At 40.5% G+C, this 22,135-nt stretch overlaps 1 protein-coding gene across 1 annotated transcript in view; it reads right to left on the bottom strand.

Annotated features, from left to right (window-relative positions):
• LOC139381751 (brorin-like) overlaps positions 1 to 21,678 on the bottom strand; it is a 49,382-nt gene extending 27,704 nt beyond the window's left edge. Inside the window, exons 1-2 of the mRNA XM_071125500.1 lie at positions 21,462 to 21,678; positions 1,595 to 2,352 (exon numbers count right to left, since the gene is read on the bottom strand). Coding sequence (XP_070981601.1) covers positions 1,595 to 2,272 — 678 coding nt within the window. The 5' untranslated portion in view covers positions 2,273 to 2,352; positions 21,462 to 21,678. The remainder of the gene's footprint in view (positions 1 to 1,594; positions 2,353 to 21,461) is intronic.
• Between the last annotated feature and the right edge of the window lie 457 nt (positions 21,679 to 22,135).

Here is a 22,135-nt window from a genome sequence, read left to right as displayed (position 1 = left end):
TACAGAGCTGCTTGTATCACTCTGCATTAACGGAAATAAGTCCCATATTAGACCTAACCTCCTGGTGTGACCCTCCAGTGCTAGCACAAAGGGACGCCTTAAACAGTCACATATAATACCATTCTTTCATCAAAAATAGAATAGAAGGCTGAAGGAATAGTTGTGGATGGAACTTCTAAAATAAATAAAAGAATAAGCCCTTTTGAGGTCTCCTGGGCTTGGCTTAAAATAGATAACTCCACCAAGACTAGAATATATCAAGATAAGAATATTAACACAATTGCTCTTAAGCTTAAACATACTATTGAATTTAGCAGCCCCAAGGAATGTTCAAACTTTGTGTGAATAAAATAAATGCTGACTTTTGCCATCATAAAATGTGCTTCGCTGCTTGTTTGCTCGCTACACTGAAAAGTATTTTGTCATAGTATTCATGATACACTGGCAATCTATCAACAGTTTCCCACATGTAATGTCTACGGAGACCGAAATGTTGGTAACAAGTTCCACTAAAACTGTGGAACATCTAGATTGCCAGCCGACTAAATTCAACTCCATGATTTACAATGGAGTTGAGCAGCGACTAGTGGGGACTGGAGCTCCGACGTCATTTTAGCATCCAAAGAATAGCTACCCAGAACAATGTTGTTTGCAGAGGTGTAAAGTACTTAAATAAAAATACTTTATACCTGAAGAAAACAATGTACTTTTTACTTCGTACATTTTCCCTGACACCCAAAATGAATTATTACATTTTGAATGCTTAGCAGGAAAGAAATATGGTCCAATTCATACACTAAGCAAGGGAACATCCCTCGTCAAGGGAACATGGCTCTGATCTGGCGGACTCACTGAACACACGTGCTTCATTTGTAAATGTTGTCTGAGTGTTGGAGTGTGCCCCCCCCTGGCTATCCGTAAATAAAAAAATAACAAGAAAATAGTGCCGTCTGGTTTGCTTAATATAAGGAATTTTAAATGATTTATACGTTTACTTGATACTTAAGTATATTTGAGCAATTACATTTACTTTTGATACTTAAGTATATTTAAAACCAAATACCGTTAAGACTTTTACTAAAGTAGTCGTTTACTGGATGACTTTCACTTTTACTTGAGTCATTTTCTATTAAAGTATCTTTACTTTTACTCAAGTATGATATTTAGGTACCTTTTCAACCACTGGTAGTGTGTAATTCATTTTATGTGACGTCAGAGCTCCAGTCTTCCCACACAAGTCGCCGCTCAACTCCATCGTAAATTGTGGAGTTGCGTTTAATCAGCTACTAGATCACTAGTGTGCTGGAGTTTCTTTTCAATTCAGAGGTTGATCTCTTGAAACACAGATTGTCATAAGAAAACTGTCACAAGAAAACATTTCAATTAAATAGCACTATGAAAGAGGTTGCCTAAGGATGTCATCATCACCTGGGTTGTATTCATGTAGAAAAACGTTTTGAAACGGATAACAAACACTAGCGTTTCTTATTGTACACGTTCAGGTAATCCATTCCCGTTTTGGCTCATTTTCTTATGTTTGCTTCCTAGAGAATAACACCCTGTCAACCTTTAAATATATAATTTCCAGACTCACCTTAAACTCTTGTAGCGTTGTGTAGACCTTTCCCCTAAACTCACAGTAGTTCTTCTTCTCTTTGCACTCTGGACAGCACTGGCTGGTGTCCACCCGGATGCAGCGAGGGTGAACTTTGGGACATTCAGGTTTGGCACACAGGGGTCCCTCGTCCGTGCAGAGGCAAGGGCATGTGGAGGGCCCCGGGGTAAACTTCTCCCCGATGGCAAACACAAAGCCACTTTCGTCCATGCAGCCCTTCCCCCTGTAATCTGGATATGCGTACTCGTCGATAGCGTCAAGAGAAAGATTTGTTTCACTCGTGGGACCCTCGTCTACTCGGCTCAGGCCCCCCTCTTGCTCTTCCCACAACTCCTGTGATGCCTTCCCACCCTTGGATCCAGCAAGTTTCTGGATGCTGGAGTTTGGCCTGGATCTGTTGACAGAGGTTCTGTTGCTGGCCCCTCTGTGGGTCTCCAGGCCCATGAAGCTGATCTCCTCCAGCTGCTGCTGGGTGCTGTAGCTGAGCGCCCCCACTGAGGCCTGCTGCTTGTCCTGCTTGTCCTCTCTGGCCTGGGTCAGGACACGCTCCAAGCGTTCCCGGCTCACTGACAAGTCTGCCAGGGGATTACACTGAGTACTGGTCAGAAACAACATAACAAAGAGGACTTCCACTGTCATGGCAACAGAGTGCACCATCTCTCCCCACCACCTGGAAGGTGGGATGACACCTTGGCTTCACATAACACACTTCATATCTCAGGTGTGAGCCAGTCCATCTGGAAAAAGAGAATGAAACTGGAATTAAGTATTTGACCATATGTAGGCTAGACATTGATATTGTCTCATAGCCTGGTCCAAATTCTGTGCTTTATAGCAAACTCCTCTTGTCGTTATCATGGCCAAACAATGACCAAGACAATGACCATAGGAGTTGGCTATACAAGCATAAAAATATCTGACTAATTGTCTTCATGTTAGCCCCAATAAGGGTTCTGCTTTTTCATTGCAATACCGGATCCTATCAAAGAAACACCTCACATGACCTAAAGAAAACCTCAGCGACTTGGGCTGTCAGAACGGAGTGCATTCATATTGCCGGTGTCAGGAAATCAATAGGCTTTCTTACACTAACACTTCCTTGCATCAAATGCTCCCAGCAGGGACAGACTGTGGAGAAAATGGCCAAAAACGAACCTGAATCTCACTCCCCACCCGGAACAAAGGAAATATAATCAATGGATTCCGGTTCAAATAAAATCAGACAACTATACAGGGAGAAATTGATTAGAAAAGAGATCTTGATTCTTTTCAGGAAGAATGAATTTACTGTAGCTAGAGGACATTTCTAGACCAACTTAGATCACTGAACAGCGTAAAAAGTGTATATTTCTTCATTTATTTCTTTACATTTTTGGGGGACTTGTTGTGCATTGTTTGGTGTTTGTTAGGCATTACTGCATTGTGGGAGCTAGAAACATAAGCATTTCGCTACACCTGCGATAACATCTGCTAAATATGTGTATGCAACCCCAAAAAATGGATTTGAAAAAAATAACAATAAAATTAAGTGTTCCATTATATGTTCTAAATCTATGGCTCTGGTTTTGTACATGTGCAGTGGTCTCACACACCAGGCCTGGGGCCAGCATACTGCAGCTTACGGATCTGATGTGGCATGCAGGCCAGGAGTTTAAGACCACTAATGTTAAGGGAATCAATATTTGTTTCACTATTTATATTGGTCAAATAATGCCCCCCCCCTTTTTTTGTTGTTACAATGAAATCTATTGAATTCAGTAATCAAACAATGGTTGTTTTATGACAAACATGCTGTCATAAACAGACAAACTGTCATGACTATATATGACATTGGCTATGATATTATCATGGCACCAACATCCTAGTTAAGTCGTAGCCTTGCAACAAGGCTTGGCTTCTGCGAGCCAGAATGGCTCATGCTGTAGGAGCAGGAGCCTATCTCCAGTTTCTGTAGCGTGAGACAGGGTTTACCCTATGGGTCCACATCTGGTCCCATTTTTACAGTCTTTGGTATGTATCGATAATTCATCTCACTGTGTGTGTGTGTGTGTGTGTGTGTGTGTGTGTGTGTGTGTGTGTGTGTGTGTGTGTGTGTGTGTGTGTGTGTATGTGCCACTAAGTTGGTCTTAGGTAAGCAGGACATACGACACTGAATGCATTAAGTTGATGAGTTTCTTTTTTGGTTTCATTACTAATCACATGACTTGATTACCCAACTAACTTGACATGTTAATGGTTTGAGTTTGAATGCCTTGCTGTGTTTTGTTTCGACTTTCAATCATGTTCTTAAGAGTAGTATGTTGAGTACATTTTTTTTCCTTCTCTCTACTAAAACACTTGCAGTGGGATCAATATTTGTATCTTTGTGTAAAAAGGTGAGGTTTTAGCTGTATTGACTTTGACCTGACAATTAGCTGTAGATGAGTGTCTGGACTCATTTAAGAATAAACCCTTCAGTATTTATTAATATGTCAACTCCGCTGGCAATGAATTCGTTTTCAATAGAGTAGAGTACAACTGCTGTTTCCGAATTAGGATTCTCAAGAAAGAACAGAAGGTATATAAATACTTTAAGCTTTCCCTGAGCAAGTCAGCCTTGTTAAAAAATGCAGTAGGTTAATATAAAGGGAATGAAAAACGTATGTTATCAGTAAGAATAAAAACATAGTATTTCTTAGGGAATACTACATTTTAATAAATGGATGCGCCTGACAAGTAAAATCATGCCCTGGCACCTCAGGGAAGTGTATATTGAGATCAATCAATCAAATGTATTTATAAAGCCCTTCTTACATCAGCTGATGTCACAAAGTGCTGTACAGAAACCCAGCCTAAAACCCCAAACAGCAAGCAATGCAGGTGTAGAAGCACAGTGGATAAGAAAAACTCCCTAGGAAGGCCAGAACCTAGGAAGAAACCTAGAGAGGAACCAGTCCTCTTCTGGCTGTGCCGGGTGGAGATTATAGCAGAACATGGCCAAGATGTTCAAATGGTCATAGATGACCAGCAGGGTCAAATAATAATATTCACAGTGGTTGTAGAGGGTGTAACAGGTCAGCACCTCAGGAGTAAATGTCAGTTGGCTTTTCATAGCCGATAATTCAGAGTATCTCTACCTGCTGTCTCTAGAGAGTTGAAAACAGCAGGAGATAAGAGATAGAGATAAGGGCTGTGGTCAAGCTCAATTCTAGACAATTCTAAACATAGGTTGAAAGTCACTTCATGTGTAGTCTCGAACACCACAGCCTCAGACTTCCAGCCTGGGGAGGCAGTTACGTCACAATGCAGTGCCTTCAGCAAGTATTCAGACCCCTTGACTTTTTCCACATTTTGTTACGTTAGAGCCTTATTCTAAAATTGATCAAACTGTTTTTTCCCCCCTCAACCTATACCAATAACCCATACAAAAAAAACTGAAGTATCACATTTACGTAACTATTCAGACCCTTCACCCTGTACTTTGTTGAAACACCTTTGGCAGCGATTACAGCATCTATTCTTCATTGGTATGACGCTACCAGCTTTGCACACCTGTATTTGGGGAGTTTCTCCCATTCTTCTCTGCAGATCCTCTCAAGCTATTTTCAGGTCTCTCCAGAGATGTTAGATCTTGTTCAAGTCCGGACTCTGGCTGGGCCACTCAAGGACATTCAGAGACTTGTCCCGAAGCCACTCCTGCATCGTCTTTGCTGTGTGCTTAGGGTCGTCGTCATGTTGGAATGTGAAGCTTCGCCCCAGCCTGAGGTTTTCATCAAGGATCTCTGTACTTTGCTCCATTCATCTGTGCCTCGATCCTCACTAGTCTCCCAGTCCCTGTCCCTGAAAAATGATACTGCCGCCACCATGCTTCACCGTAGGGATGGTGCCAGGTTTGCAGAAATGTCTTGGTACCCCTCCCCAGATCTGTGCCGTGACACAATCCTGTCTCTGAGATATACAGACAATTCCTTCATCCTCATTGCCTGGTTTTTGCTCTGACATGCGCTGTCATCTGAGGGACCTTATATAGACTAGAGGTCGACCGATTAACCGGAATGGCCGATTAATTAGGGCCGATTTCAAGTTTTCATAACAATCGGAAATCGGTATTTATATATATATATATATTTATATATATATATATATATATATATTATTTTTTGTTGTTTTATACTTTTATTTAACTAGGCAAGTCAGTTAAGAACACATTCTTATCTACAATGACGGCCTAGGAACTGTGGGTTAACTGCCTTGTTCAGGGGCAGAACGACAGATTTTCACCTTGTCAGCTCAGGGGTTCCAATCTTGCAACCGGACAGTTAACTAGTCCAATGCTCTAAACATTGCACTCCACGAGTAGCCTGCCTGTTACGCGAATGCAGTAGAAGCCAAGGTAAATTGCTAGATAGCATTAAACTTATCTTATAAAAAACAATCAATCAATCATAATCACTAGTTATAACTACTGATCCAGTTTAGCAGGCAATATTAACCAGGTGAAAGTGTAATTTCTCTTGCGTTCATTGCACGCAGAGTCAGAGTATATGCAACAGTTTGGGCTGCCTGGCTCATTGCGAACTAATTTGCCAGAATTTTACGTAATTATGACATACAATGCTTCCCACACATCTGGAGAAGATGGCATCAAACGTCTCGTCTCAGTCTCCTGAGATTTCTTTATCTGCTCATGCAAAGTCGCCAAGCAGTATGCAGACATCGGGGCGGTCCCTGACGATGACGTTAATGAAGTCCACCAGGAGGTGAAAGGTTAGGCTGTTAGACGGGTTTAGGGACCACAGGCCATTAGCTGCTCTGGTACATCAGGAATGTCCATTTCCTGTTTGATGGGATTTGAGTAGAACAGATTGAAGGTTGTGCAATGTAACAAGAATGTAACAAGAATATTTAGACTTAGGGATGCCACCCGTTAGATAAAATACAGAACGGTTCCGTATTTCACTGAAATAATAAACATTTTGTTTTCAAAATTATAGTTTCCGGATTCGATCATATTAATGACCAAAGGCTCGTATTTCTGTGTGTTATTATGTTATAATTAAGTCTGATTTGATAGAGCAGCAGCAGGCCCGTAATCATTCATTCAAACAGCACTTTCGTGCATTTTGCCAGCAGCTCTTCACAAGCACAGCGCTGTTTATAACAATGGCTGGTGTAACCAAATGGGTAGCTAGTTAGGTGGGTGTGCGCTAATACTGTTTCAAACGTCACTCGCTTTTAGATTTGGAGTAGTTATTCCCCTTGCGCTGCAAGGGCCGCAGCTTTTGTGAAGCGATGGGTAATGATGCTTCGAGTGTGGCTGTTGTCGATGTGTTCCTGGTTCGAGCTCAGGTAGGGGCGAGGAGAGGGACGGAAGCTATACTGTTACACTGGCAATACTATAGTTTCTATAAGAACATCCAATAGTCAAAGGTATATGAAATACAAATGGTATAGAGAGAAATAGTCCTATAAATACTATATTAACTACAACCTAAAACCTCTTACCTTGGAATATTGAAGTCTCATGTTAAAAGGAACCACCAACTTTCATATGTTCTCATGTTTTGAGCAAGGAACTTAAACGTTAGCTTTTTTACATGGCACATATTTTACATGGCACATATTACTTTCTTCTCCAACACTTTGTTTTTGCATTATTTAAGCCAAATTGAACATGTTTCATTATTTATTTGAGGCTAAATTGATTTTATTGATGTTTTATATTAAGTTAAAATAAGTGTTAATTAATTCAGTATTGTTGTAATTGTCATTATTACAAATAAATAAATAAATAAAAATTGACCGATTAATCGGTATCGGCTTTGTTGGTCCTCCAACAATCGGTATCGGCGTTGAAAAATCATAATCGGTCGACCTCTAATATAGACAGGTGTGTGCCTTTCCAAATCAAGTCCAATCAATTGAATTTACCACAGGTGGACTCCAATCAAGTTGTAGAAACATCTCAAGGATGATCAATGGAAACAATTTCGAGTCTCATAGCAAAGGGGTCTGAAAATGTATATAAATAAGGTATTTCTGTTTTTTATTTGTAATAAATGTGCAAAATTGTCTAAAAACCTGTTTTTGCTTTGTCATTATGAAGAAAAAGTCAAGGTGTCTGAATACTTTCTGAATGCACTGTATGCATTTCAAAACAATGACAATTTTGCAATGCCCGAAAATCAGTCCAATCCATTCACAGAACAGAAAAGACCCGACTTGAAAATGAACGGACTCTACCCAGCTGTTACACCACTGGTGATTCTGTTCTGTTATATTGTTGTGTATGAGCCAAGAGGCAAAATCCAAGGAGCAAGGCTAAGACTGGGCCCAACGAGGTAGCCGAACGAGGTAGCAGAACGAGGTAGTGATAGTGCCATACAGATAGTGCCGCAGCAGACGGAGCCAATAGTTCATTCGTAAAAGTACTTAATTTGGCTCCGTTCTCCATAACCTCACTACCTTTAACAGCTGCTAGTGCCTGGCTGTCACAGTCCCACACTGCTACTGCTGCTGGCTGTCCTCTTCCCCTCCTACTTGCCTCTGGATGGCCCTCAGGCTAACCATCATCTCCTTGGTTCTAGTGGCCCTAGTCAGTTGCATGTTCATCTTTCTTTTGCTCATATTCTTTTTTTCTTATTGCCTTTTATCTGTTAGTGCATGTGAAAGGAAATTGCGTATGTGGAAAAGAATATCCCAATGGTTATCAAACAGTGGTTATTAGCTATTTCTGTATAGCACAGAACAAGCGTGGTGGTTTTTATCAGCACCGAATGAATGGTTCCTCTGGCGGACAGAAGACTATCAATGTTTCCGGTGACTTCTAAAGGTGTATGGCGTTATTGCTCTACTGCGGTCAGAATGAATAAACATGTTTTGTCTTCATTGTTAAAGAGAGAAGGTTAAGTCACACCTGTTGACATAGTTTTAATTCATTCTGTTTAAGGTCAAGGCTGTCTTGACATCTCAAATTATTTTATTTATTTTTTATTTTTTTATTTCACCTTTATTTAACCAGGTAGGCTAGTTGAGAACAAGTTCTCATTTACAACTGCGACCTGGCCAAGATAAAGCAAAGCGACACAAGCAACAACACAGTTACACATGGAATAAACAGACATGCAGTCAATAACACAATAGGAAAAAAAGTATATATACAGTGTGTGCAAATGAGGTAGGACAAGGGAGGTAAGGCAATAAATAAGCCATAGTGGCGAAATAATTACAGTTTAACAATTAAACACTGGAGTGATAGATGTGCAAAAGATGAAGGTGCAAGTAGAGATACTGGAGTGCAAAGGATTCTAAAAATGATACAGTGCGTATCTGACTGAACAGAGCAATATTTCAGCCGCATTTAATTGAGCTGAGGTATTGAAGAGTGTGAGACTGCCAGGTTCAATAGCACTCATTGAGACATTGAAATTGTGACATATGTTATATTATAGTCTTATTCTGTAAGACTGTATTAGGGAGTTGGTGGCATCTAAACTCTATGAGGGAGTCCCTCTTCTGTTCTACTCAAATCCCATCAAACAGGAAATGGACATTCCTGATGTACCAGAGCAGCTAATGGCCTGTGGTCCCTAAACCCGTCTAACAGCCTAACCTTTCACCTCCTGGTGGACTTCATTAACGTCATCGTCAGGGACCGCCCCGACGTCTGCATACTGCTTGGCGACTTTGCATGAGCAGATAAAGAAATCTCAGGTGACTGAGACGTTTGACGCCATCTTCTCCAGATGTATGGGAAGCATTGTAGAGGACACACAAGGAGTTGGATGGCGGTTGGCATTTGTTCCCTCCCAGAGATATGTCCTCCATCGCTTAATTTACCCACAACCCCCTTTCACCCTGCCGGACCTCAGCAAGCATGATGCTGAGTGCGTGACCCCTGCACCCTGCTCATTTTAATTGTTTTATTTTACCTTTATTTAACTAGGCAAGTCAGTTAAGAACAAATTCTTATTTTCAATGACGGCCTAGGAACAGTGGGTTAACTGCCTGTTCAGGGGCAGAACGACAGATTTGTACCTTGTCAGCTCTGGGGTTTGAACTTGCAACCTTCCGGTTACTAGTCCAACGCTCTAACCATTAGGCTACGCTGTCATTGAGGGCGTGACCTTTGACTTGACCTCTACGAACATCGTGTTCAACATGGGAGCAGAGGAGATCAGATGTGCTGCCGGTTCGGAAAGATTCTCACGCATCTTGAAACACATGCTGACCCAGAGAAGCTACTACCCCCTATACCTGCTGATGAAATTAGAAATTCCAGAGCTAGGTCCAGATACCCCTCAGTCCTGATGTGCGCTACTTCATCAAGGATGTGATTGGCTGTGTGTGTGTGTCAATCCTGGACCATGGGCCAGGTTGGAGGGACTTATGGCAAGCTGCTCATCAAGAGGAGCTCCACATCGATAGATGGGAAGAGTCAGTCCCCGTGTGGCCGGCTAAGTGGTCAAGATCTAACCTGATTGAAGACTGACTGAAGATTGATCTCTCTCCCTACTTCTCATCATATTACACAATGATCCATTCTACAAGGGCTTGTATGTTTATTTTTTTGTACATCAGTACTTTGATATAATGTAACTGGCTGCTTACAGTCATTTCATTGGGTCATTTTCTCTGTCCTATATTAACCCATTCGTAGACGCAAACTGCTTTTGCGCCTATGGACGATATTATCATCTGGTCAGGAGTTTTGTTAAAATCCCCGACACTCGTTCTGATCGTTAAAACGTATCGTTTGCAGTACGGTTTTGGAAACATATGGAACTTGTCTTTCATATCAGCGAGAAATAATTTTCCAAAAACACAAGGCTAAAATACTACACACCTTTATAGGGTGAGTGTTCCCACACGGCCATATAGCCATGTTATATTGCTTGTTTACAGAAGACAGACGGAAGACATAGGCCTGTACTAATTAGCTATCTAGCGTGCTAGGAACACCTGTGTGTAAGCGTAACTGGGGAGGCAGTGTAGTTCGTCAACTGGAGGCACACATAGCAAAGTAGCACTATAGGGGACTTGATCCTCCTCCTCCTTCCTTCCTTCCCACCGGTCAAAAACTGGTTGCATCAATGTTGTTTCCACGTCATTTCAACAACAAAAAACGCAACGGATTGGGATTTGCAAAAAGTCATCAACGAAATGGAATTTCGTCTTTTTTTTCTCCACCAAACTTTCAACCTAAATCCAATGACATGGTGACCTTTTTTTGTGTTAATTTCATGTTGAATTCACGTTAGCTGACATCTCAAACAAATGTAAATCAAAGCTAGACGTTGAAATGACGTCTGTGCCCAGTGGGTTCGTTGTGAGCCTAGGGTTGTTCCATGGCTGATTGTTCTAATGCTCTTGTTGGTCCAACACACATCTATGAAGGGGCAATCTCTTATTCTTGAGTGGAGTTCTCACTTCATGCCAAAATCTTCTGGGGGCAATGAGCAAATAATTACCATAATTGTTTATTAATGATTATCATCTCTACACTATGTTGTTCAGCCTCCTGTGTCAGGGAGTGTCTACCCAAAAATGTACTCTTATGCAAATAGGAATGAGTGTGGAGTGTGCTCTTACCTCCGAGGTAGGATATTATCAGCAGTGTATTATAACAAGACTACGGCTGGGAAGAGGATAACTGGCGACAGCATTTCCTCTTTTGTGGCCGTGTACAACACTCATGTTGTACAACTGGTGTACAAAGAATTTTTCACAATGGTTGTGATACAGCTGATATTTTTTTGTGAGTCAAACAGAGAGCTTGACTGCACGAATAATGTTTACACAATGACTGTGGGGTGACTCCAAAATGCTTGTGTATTTATTTTGTGCAGAAAAACTCTCTGTTGTATCACTACCATTTGTATCAGTTGTACAACGTGAGTGTGTACAGAGGCATTGCCTCCTGAATCAGGTAGCATCTGTGTGTTGGAGGTCACCTATCACATCAGCGATGAAGCCCCACAAATCTCCAGAGTAGTTCAACTCCATCATGTTGAGGTCCCATAGGGCGGAGCACAATTGGCCGGGTTAGGGTTTGGCCGGGGTAGGCTGTCATTGTAAATAAAAACGTGTTCTTAACTGACTTGTCTAGTCAAATCAAATATTTAAAAAGATACTGTACATCAATAAATGGAGTCTACAACCAAAATTCCCCAATTAAAGCTAAGCTGCAATTAAAGGGAAAGGCAGTGTTCTCCTTAGGCTTATAGTAAGCACTATTACAACTATAACATAGACACACAATTTTCTAAACGGATTGTGTGAGAGATGTTTACTAAGCACACTGAGGGCTCATATTTCTGTTCTGCCTTCAGAAAGTATTCCCCTTGACCTATTCCACATTTTGTTGTGTTACTGCCTGAATTCAAAGTGGATTAGATAGATATTTTTTCTCACCCATCTACACACAATACCGCACAATGACAAAGTGAAAACATGTTTTTAGACTTTTTAGCAAATGTATTGAAAATTAAATACTGAGTCAATACATATTAGAATCACCTTTGGCAGCGATTACAGCTGTGGGTGAATTCTGGGTAAGTCTCGGTAAGAGCTTTGCACACCTGGATTGTACAATATTTGCACATCATACTTTTAAAAAAATGTCAAGCTCTGTAAAGTTGGTTGTTGATCATTGCTAAACAACCGTTTTTAAGTCTTCCCATAGATTTTCAAACAGATTAAGTCAAAACTGTAACTCGGCCACTCAGGAACATTCAATGTCATCTTGGTAAGCAACAGTGTATATTTGGCCTTGTGCTTTAGGCTATTGTCCTGCTGAAAGGTGAATTTAAACTCCCAGTGTCTGTTGGAAAGCAGACTGAAACAGGCTTTTATTTAGGATTTTGCCTGTGATTAGCCCTATTCTGTTTTTTTACCCCCCAAAAAACTCCCTAGTTCCTTGCCAATGACAAACACATTCATGACATGATACAGCCACCACCATGCTTGAAAATATGAAGAGTGGTACTCAGTAATTGTGGTGGATTTGCTCCAAACATAAGGCTTTGTATTCAGGACATACAGTGCATTCGGAAAGTATTCAGGGCATTTGTTACTTTACAGCCTTATTTTCATCAATATACGTACAATACTCCATAATGACAAAGAAAATCATGTTTTTTAGAAAATGTTTCGAATTTATCACATTTACATACAGTACCAGTCAGAAGTTTGGACACACCTACTTATTCAAGGTCTTTTTTTTATTTGTACTATTTTCTACATTGCAGAATAATAGTGAAGACATCAACACATACGGAATCATGTAGTAACCAAAAAATTGTTAAACAGCTCAAAAAATATTTTATATTTCAGATGTTTCAAAGTAGCCCCCATTTGCCTTGATAACAGCTTTGCACACTCTTGGAATTATCTCAACCAGCTTCACCTAGAATTATTTTCCAACAGTCTAGAAGGAGTTCCCACATATGCTGAGCACTTGTTGGCTGCTTTTCCTTCACTCTGTGGTCTAACTCATCCCAAACCATCTCAATTGGGTTGAGGTTGGGTGATTGTAGATTCCAGGTCATCTGATGCAGCACTCAATCACTTTCCATCTTGGTCAAATAGCCCTTACACAGCCTGGATGTGTGTTAGGTCATTGTCCTGTTGAAAAACAAGTGATAATCCCATTAAGTGCAAAGCAGATGGGATGCCGTATTGCTGCAGAATGCTGTTAAGTGTGCCCTGAATTCTAAATGAATCACCAACAGTGTCACAAGCAAAGCACCTCCACACCATCACACTTCCTCCTCCATGCTTCACGGTGGGAACCACACAGGCAGAGAACATCCATTCACCTATTCTACGTCTCACAAAGACACAACGGCTAGAACCAAAAATCTCAAATTTGGACTCATCAGACCAAAGGACAGATTTCCACCAGTCTAATGTCCATTGCTCATGTTTCTTGGCCCAAGCAAGTTTCTTATTATTATTGGTGTCCTTTAGCAGTGGTTTCTTTGCAGCAATTCGACCATGAAAGCCGGTGTCAGAGGAAGGCCCTAAAAATTGTTAAAAACTCCAGCCAACCTAGTCATTGACTGTTCTCTCTGCAAACGCACGGCAAGCGGTACCGGAGCACCAAGTCTAGGTCCAAGAGGCTTCTAAACAGCTTCTATCCCCAAGTCATAAGTCAAATCAATTTTTAGGGCTTTCCTCTGACACTGCCTGGTATAGAGGTCCTGGATGACAGGCAGCTTTGTACTGGGCTGAACGCACTACCCTCTTTGGTGCCTTGCGGTCGGAGGCAGAGCAATTGCCGTACCAGGCAGTAATGCAACCAGTCAGGATGTTCTCGATGTTGCAGCTGTAGAACCTTTTGAGGATCTGAGGACCCATGCCAAATATTTTTAGTTTCCTGAGGGAGAATAGGTTTTGTCGTGCCCTCTTCACGACTGGCTTGGCATGTTTGGACCATTCTAGTTTGTTGGTGATGTGGACACCAAGGAACTTGAAGCTCTCAACCTGCTCCACTACAGCCATGTCGATGATGAGAATGGGGGCGTGCTCTGTCCTCCTTTTCCTGTAGTCCACAATCATCTCCTTAGTCTTGGTTACGTTGAGAGATAGGTTGTTATTCTGGCACCACCCGGCCAGGTCTCTGACCTCCTCCCTATGGGCTGTGTTGTCGTTGTCGGTGATCAGGCCTACCACTGTTGTGTCGTCTGCAAACTTAATGATGGTGTTGGAGTCGTGCATGGCCATACAGTCGTGGGTGAACAGGGAGTACAGGAGGGGACTGAGCACACACCCCTGAGGGGCTCCAGTGTTGAGGATCAGAGTGGCAGATGTGTTGCTACCTACCCTCACCACCTGGGGCAGCCCGTCGGGAAGTCCAGGATCAAGTTGCAAAGGGAGGTGTTTAGTCCCAGGATCTTTAGCTTACTGAACATCTAATCAAATGGCTCCCCAAACTACATGCACTGCACAATTCACTTTAACTTATTTGGGAACGGGGGCAGTATTGAGTAGCTTGGATGAATAAGGTGCCCTATGTAAACTGCCCGTTACTCAGGCCCAGAAGCTAGGATATGCATATGCATGGTAGTATTGGATAGAAAACACTCTAAAGTTTCCGTAACTGTTAAAATAATGTATGTGAGTATAACATAACTCGTAGGGCATGCGAAAACCTGAGATAAATCGAACCAGGAAGTGGGAATTCTCAAGTTTGTTGTTTTCAAGGGATTGTCTATCCAATATCCTGTGTCTGTGGGGTCAGATTGCACTTCCTAAGGCTTCCAGTAGATGTCAACAGTCTTTAGAAGTTGTTTCAGGCTTCACTTGTGAAAGGGGAGAGAATAAGAGCAGTCACTGTAAGTGGCTCAGATCAAAGGCATGAGTTGTTTATCGCGCGTTCCCGTGAAGCGCGCCGTTTGTTTTCTTTCCATTGTAATGAAAACGGTATTGTCCGGTTGAAATATTATTGAATATTTATGACAGAAACACCCTAATGATTGATTAGAAACATCACTTGACATGTTTCTACAAACTTAAATGGAACTATTTGGACTTTTGGTCTGGATGATGGAACCGCGCTTTGTGCATATGGAATACTGAACTAAACGCGCAAACAATAAGGAGGTTATTGGACATAAAGAGGAACTTTATCGAACCAAACTAACATTTATTGTGTAACTTTATTGTGTAACTGGGAGTGAGTCCTGGAAATGCCATCAATATGAATATCAAAGGTAAGTGATTCATTTTAACGCTATTTCTGACTTTTGTTGACTCCACAACTTGGCGGGTATGTCTTGTTTTGCTAGTTGAGCGCTGTACTCAGATCATCGCATGGTATGCTTTCGCCATAAAGCTTTTTTGAAATCTGACACAGTGGCTGCATTAAGAAGAAGTTTATATTTAAGCCTGTATAACTGTATAGCCTGTATAACACTTGTATCTTTCATCAATGTTTATGATGAGTATTTATGTAATTTGATTTGGCTCTCTGCATTTTCACTGGATGTTTTTGAGACAATGCATTACTGAACATAATGCGCCAATTTAAACGGAGGTTGTTGGATATAAATATTAACTTTATCGAACAAAACAAACATGTATTGTGGAACATGGAGTCCTGGGAGTGCAACCAGATGAAGATCATCAAAGGTTAGTTATTAATTTTATTTATATTTCTGATTTTTGTGACTTCTCTCCTTAGCTGGAAAATGTCTGTATGGCTTTTTGTGGCTAAGCGCTGTCCTAACATAATCGCATGGTATGCTTTCGCTGTAAAGCCTTTTTGAAATCTGACACCTGGGCTGGATTAACAACAAGTTAAGCTTTATTTTGATGTATTGCACTTGTGATTTCATGAAAGTTGAATATTTATAGTAATTTAATTTGAATTTGGTGCTTTGCCATTACACCGGATGTTGGCCAGGTGGGACGCTAACATCCCACCTATCCCAGAGAGGTTAATAACTCTACCCACATATTACATCAATTACCTCGACTAACCGGTACACCCACACATTGACTCTGTACCGGTACCTCCTGTATATAGTGTCGCAATTGTTATTTTACTGCTGCTCTTTAATTATTTGTTCATTTTACTTCTTAGTTTTCTTGGCATTTTTCTTAAAACTGAATTGTTGTTTAAGGGCTAAGGGCTTGTAAGTAAGCATTTCACTGTAATGTCTACACCTGTTGTATTCGGCACATGTGACAAATACCAATTGATTTGAAATTTGGTGTGATTCACGCAGTCTCCTCTGAACTGTTGATGTTCAGATGTGTGTGTTACCTGAACTCCGTGAAGCATTTATTTGGGCTGCAATTTCTGAGGCTGGTAACTTTAATGAACTTATCCTCCGCAGCAGAGGTAACTCTGGGTCTTCCTTTCCTGTGGCGGTCCTCATGAGAGCCAGTTTCATCATAGCACTTAATGGTTTTTGCGACTGCACTTTTCCAGATTGACTGACCATCATGTCTTAAAGTAATGATGGACTGTCATATCTCTTTGCTTATTTGAGCTGTTCTTCCCATAGTATGGATTTGGTATTTTGCCAAATAGGGCAATCTTCTGTATACCACCCCTACCTTGTCACAACACAACTGATTGGCTCAAATGCATTATTAAGAAGGAAAGAATTCCACAAATTAACTTTTAACAAGGCACACCTGTTAATTTAAATGCATTCCAGGTGACTACCTCATGAAGCTGGTTGAGATAATTCCAACAGTGTGCAAATGCTACTTTGAAGAATGTCAAATATAAAATATATTTTGATTTGTTGAACACTTTTTTGGTTACAATATGATTCCAAATGTGTTAACTCATATTTTTTTATGTCTTCACTATTATTTTACAATGTTGAAAATAGTACAAATAAAGAAAACCCCTTGAATGAGTAGGTGTGTCCAAACTTTTGACTGGTACTGTAAGTATTGACCCTTTACTCAGTACTTTGTTGAAGCACCTTTGGCAGCAATTATAGCCTCAAATCTTATTGGGTATGACACTACAAGCTTGGCACACCTGTATTTGGGGAGTTTCTCCCATTCTTCTTTGCAGAGCCTCTGAAAATCTGTCAGGTTGGAAGGGGAGCGTTGCTGCACAGCTATTTTCAGGTCTCTCCAGAGATGTTCGATCGGGTTCAAGTCCAGGCCCTGGCTGAGCCACTCAAGGACATTCAGACTTGTCCCTAAGCCACTCCTGTATTGTCTTGGCTGTGTGCTAATTTTCCTGTTGGAAGGTGAACCTTAGGTGAACCACCCCAGTCTGAGGTCCTGAGCGCTCTGGAGCAGATTTTCATCAAGGATCTCTTTGTATATTGCTCCGTTCATCATTCCCTCGATCCGGACTAGTCTCCCAGTCCATGCCGCTGAAAAATATCCCCACTGCATTATGCTACCACCACCCTACTTCCCTGTAGGGATGGTGCCATGTTTCCTCCAGACATGATGCATGGCATTCAGGCCAAATAATTCAATATTGGTTTCATCAGACCAGAGAATCTTGTTTCTCATGGTCTGAGAGTCCTTTAGGTGCCTTTTGTCAAACCCCAAGCGGGCTGTCATGTGCCTTTTATCATTGGTGTAAAGTACTTTAAAGTATTTTTTACTTAAGTAGTTTTTTTTGGTATCTGTCCTTTACTTTACTATTAACATTTTTGACAACTTTTATTTTTCCTTCACTACATTCCTAAAGAATATTATGCACTTTTTACTACATACAATTTCTCTGACACCCAAAAGTACATTTTGAATGCTTAGCAGGTCAGAAAATGGTCCAATCCTCTTATCTGGCAGACTCACTAAATGCAAATGCTTTGTTTGTAAATTATGTCTGAGTGTTGGATTGTGACCCTGGCGATCCATAAATAAAAAATAAAAAACAATTGTGCCTTCTGGTTTGGGTAATTTAAGGAATTGTAAATTATTCATACTTTTACTTTTACTTTTGATACATTTTAGCAACTACATGTACTTTTGATACTTATAAGTATATTTAAAACCAAATACTTTTAGACTTTTACTCAAGTAGTATTTTACTGGGTGACTTTCACTTTGACATGAGTCATTTTCTATTAAGGTATCTTTACTTTAAGTTTGAAAATGTAGTACTTTTCCCACCACTGCCTTTTACTGAGGAGTGGCTTCATTCTGGCCACTCTACCATAAAGGCCTAATTAGTGGAGTGCTACAGAGATGGTTGTCCTTCTGGAAGGTTCTCCCATCTCCACAGAGGAACTCCAATCATGTTAAGATGGCATCAGCGAGGATGGCTGACATTTTACATGCCCGTAACCAATTGTACTATTTTGGTCATTTTTTTGCATTGTTTGTCACTTATTTGTGTACTTATTTTGTACATAATGTTGCTGCTACCGTCTCTTATGACCGAAAATAACTTCTGGACATCAGAATGGGGATTACTCACCACGAACTGGAAGAAGCTTTTGTCCTTTAACGAGTCCGAAGCGAGAAAAATATACTGCTCTCCCAGGAACAGGCCCAAATCCCCGTCATTTGCGTGAAGAAAAGACGGAGGAAAAGAGGACGCAGATCGGGCTGCCTTTTGATAATCCGTAGGCGAGTGAGTAAACTTCACTTGCCATCAATCCTACTTGCTAACATACAATCATTGGAAAATTCAATTGATGACCTACGATTATGATTATCCTACCAACGGGACATTAAGAACTGAAATATCTTGTGTTTCACCGAGTAGTGGCTGAACGACAACACAGATAATATAGAGCTGGAGAGATTTTCAATGCACCGGCAGAACAAAGACGAGGGGTGGGGGTGTGTGTCTTTTTGTCAATAACAGCTGGTGTGCAATGTCTAATATTAAAGAAGTCTTGAGGTATTGCTCGCCTAAGGTAGAGTACCTTATGATAAGCTGTAGACCACACTATCTACCAATAGAGTTCTTATCTATTTTTTTTTTTACAGCCATTTTAAAATGACTGTAAACGTAACAAAATGTGAAATAAATCAAGGGGTCTGGATACTTTCCGAATGCACAGTAAAGTTCAGTTTTAATTTAATGCCTTATTGCAAACAGGATGCATGTTTTGGAATAGTTTTAGTCTGTAGAGGCTTCCTTCTTTCCACTCCGTCATTTAGTTTAGTATTGTGGAGTAACTACAATGTTGTTGATCCATTCTCAGTTTTCCCCTATCACAGCCATAAAACTCTGTAACTGTTTTTAAGTCACCATTGGCCTGATGGTGAAATCCCAATGTCTGCTTTTTTATTTTTACCCATCTAAAAATAGGTGCCCTTCTAAGCGAGGCATTTGTCTTTGTGGGTGAATCTGTGTTTGAAATTAACTGCTCGAATATAGGGAATTTATAGATAATTGTATGTGTAGGGTACAGAGATTAAGCAGTCATTCAAAAGAAATGTTAAACACTATTATTGCACACAGAGTGAGTCCATGAAACGTATTATGTGACTTGTTAAGCACATTTTTACTCCTGAATTTTATGCTTGCCATAACAAGACACTTCGGCTTTTAATTTTCAATGAATTTGTACAATTTCTAAAAACATAATTCAAATTTATCTGGCCAATGGTTATTGTGTGTAGGCCAGCTGAATAAAATCTCGATTTAATCCATTGTAAATTCAGGCTGTAACACAACAAAATGTGGGGTGTGAATATTTCCTGAAGGCACTGTACGCATAGATGAAATAGCATGTTCTGCAAAGAAGGCATATGCAACTCAAGCATTTCCTTTGAGATCGGTTTAATTTTGTGACAATGTAGATCAAGTGAGATGAAATGGAAAGTGTTCCAACAGCAAGTGGGCTGAGAGTTGACAGTGTTGGGATGGCATTGAATACATTTTCCTTCACTTGAAAAGCTTCCATATGTTTATGTGAATAAATGGTGTGAAATTAGAAAAATTGAATTAAAGCAATGAGAGTGGCTGAGACAGAATCCAATACATTTCTAATGCTGCCTGCCAGTGTTTCATTGAATTGCATGCATTGACTGTTATATTTATTACTGACCCAAATCCCAACTCCCCCAAAAAAGAAGCCTAAACATGCAATAACAATCCTTAATCAAAAATAATTAAATTATCCCAAAATGTAATTTATCAATGTAATTGTGTATGCCCAAATACTTTAAGCCTGTTGAAGGTTGTAACTGTAAATAACAACATTGGATCCTCAATATTGATCCTCAAGCTTAATGGCCAGTTAATAAGGCTGATATGCAAAATGTCCCAGGTTCATGTCTGCTGGGGTTAATGTGTTAACCATGTGGGCTATCTGAGATGTGTGGGATTATTCAGAAATTGTGTGAGGTTGCAAAATCTTTGATCCAGTAATCCAGATCAAATGTATCCCCTCACCACCACCACCCTGGTATCTCTTTGCTTTTGGGTGGAACTTGAAATCAAATTTGAATGTATCTGATGATACTGCATCTTGTGCAACAGCAAAGAACCTGTTTTATTAATGATCCCATGCTATGTAATTGAAATATTGCATTTCAACCAAATATTGCCTTTGGCTGAAATATTGCCACTCCTATGGGTGAACAGAATCTTAAAGCATGATCATTTTGATATTGATTCATATTATAAAAATTGGCCCCTGAAGTCCATGCATGTCTGGAATCGTGCAGATGGATAATGTATGGGTCCCTGTGAAAAATGGGGTTTGCTGGTCATTCAACACAATGTATGCATACATACCTTTCAATATGATTTAACTTGATGACAAATGATTCATGTGATAGGAGAATGCAATGTTCCATATTGCAATTGCTCATTCCAAGGCGTGCATTTGCTGTATAATGCATTATATGATCAAATAGATGATGCTTAGTCTTGACATCCCCACCTGTTACAGCCCTAGCCTTGTCTACTGCATGCACTTCAGACATTGCAAAACGTCGCAAAACAGGAGGCACGATCAAACAATAAATCAATTTTTTTTGGAGGGGGGGGGGCAGCCAATCCACATCGTACTGTAGTCCACTTCAAAATGACAATAAAACCGTTAATTATTCTGAATATAGCGGCATACACAATTTGAGTTCATTCAATTGGTTGGCACAATAGAGCACCACAGTCTTAGCAGGTGGACTGTCTTCGAATGGTGCTCTTATTACTACCTCACTCGATTCCATGCTTTTCAGATGCATAAAAAATTGCTTGTGCATTTGCATTTACTACCTTTAAATCCTTTGCAGATTGGCTACTATGGACGTCAGGGGCGTAACGTTATGCATCAATATGTATAGATACTATCTCCTATTGCAACAAAGTAAGTTGGTATGAATGTACATTACTTCATATTGGATTAATTGGTTGAGTATTCACCTGTTAAGTTGCGAAACAATTGAAAGAGTGGCAGATAATATAAATGCATACCTGTAAGCTTCTGCATGTGTCCTTATCCGTTGGGTGACCGTTGGGTTGAGGTAGAAGTCGAAGCTTTTTTTATTGCAGGCTATAAGCTACTCACGGTAACAACATATCACTATAGAGACATAACAACTGTCGCATATAGCCTACAACAAAACAAAACTACAAACACTATTGCAAACACGGGTCTAGTAGTTTCCAATAAGGATGCTTGATTGTCCGTAGATGCGTCTTGAGCAACTTGCGGTCCTCTTTCATATAGGGAGGTCCTCCTTGCTATAAAGAGGTCCTCCTTCCCTTTCAGTCGCTCGTTCGAAATACTGCAAGGCGAGTGGCGCCAATGCTTTCTTCCTCGTCAACGTTGGCACTTTTTTGGGTATGAGTGACAAAAAAAATATTAGGGTCCTTACGTCACATATTATTTTTTTCAGTGAAATGGGAGCGCCGACTTGACCACTAGGAGGGGTATAGCTTCTCTGTAGAGAATTAATGAGTGAACTCTGAGAAGACGCTCAGATTAACCAATTAAGATTGATTTTAGTATCCTGTTTAATCTTTAATGGTCTCTGTGTAATGTTTTACGACTGTAATTTAATTGAGCTGATATGAGAAATACATGGTGAACTGAGTGTGCCCAGATGGATCAATCCTATAGTCTAATAGCACGCACGCACGCACGA

The sequence above is a fragment of the Oncorhynchus clarkii genome, chromosome 23 (genome assembly GCF_045791955.1).
Source record: "Oncorhynchus clarkii lewisi isolate Uvic-CL-2024 chromosome 23, UVic_Ocla_1.0, whole genome shotgun sequence".
In the NCBI taxonomy this organism is placed as follows: domain Eukaryota; kingdom Metazoa; phylum Chordata; class Actinopteri; order Salmoniformes; family Salmonidae; genus Oncorhynchus; species Oncorhynchus clarkii.
This window is presented reverse-complemented; position numbering and strand designations above follow the sequence as displayed.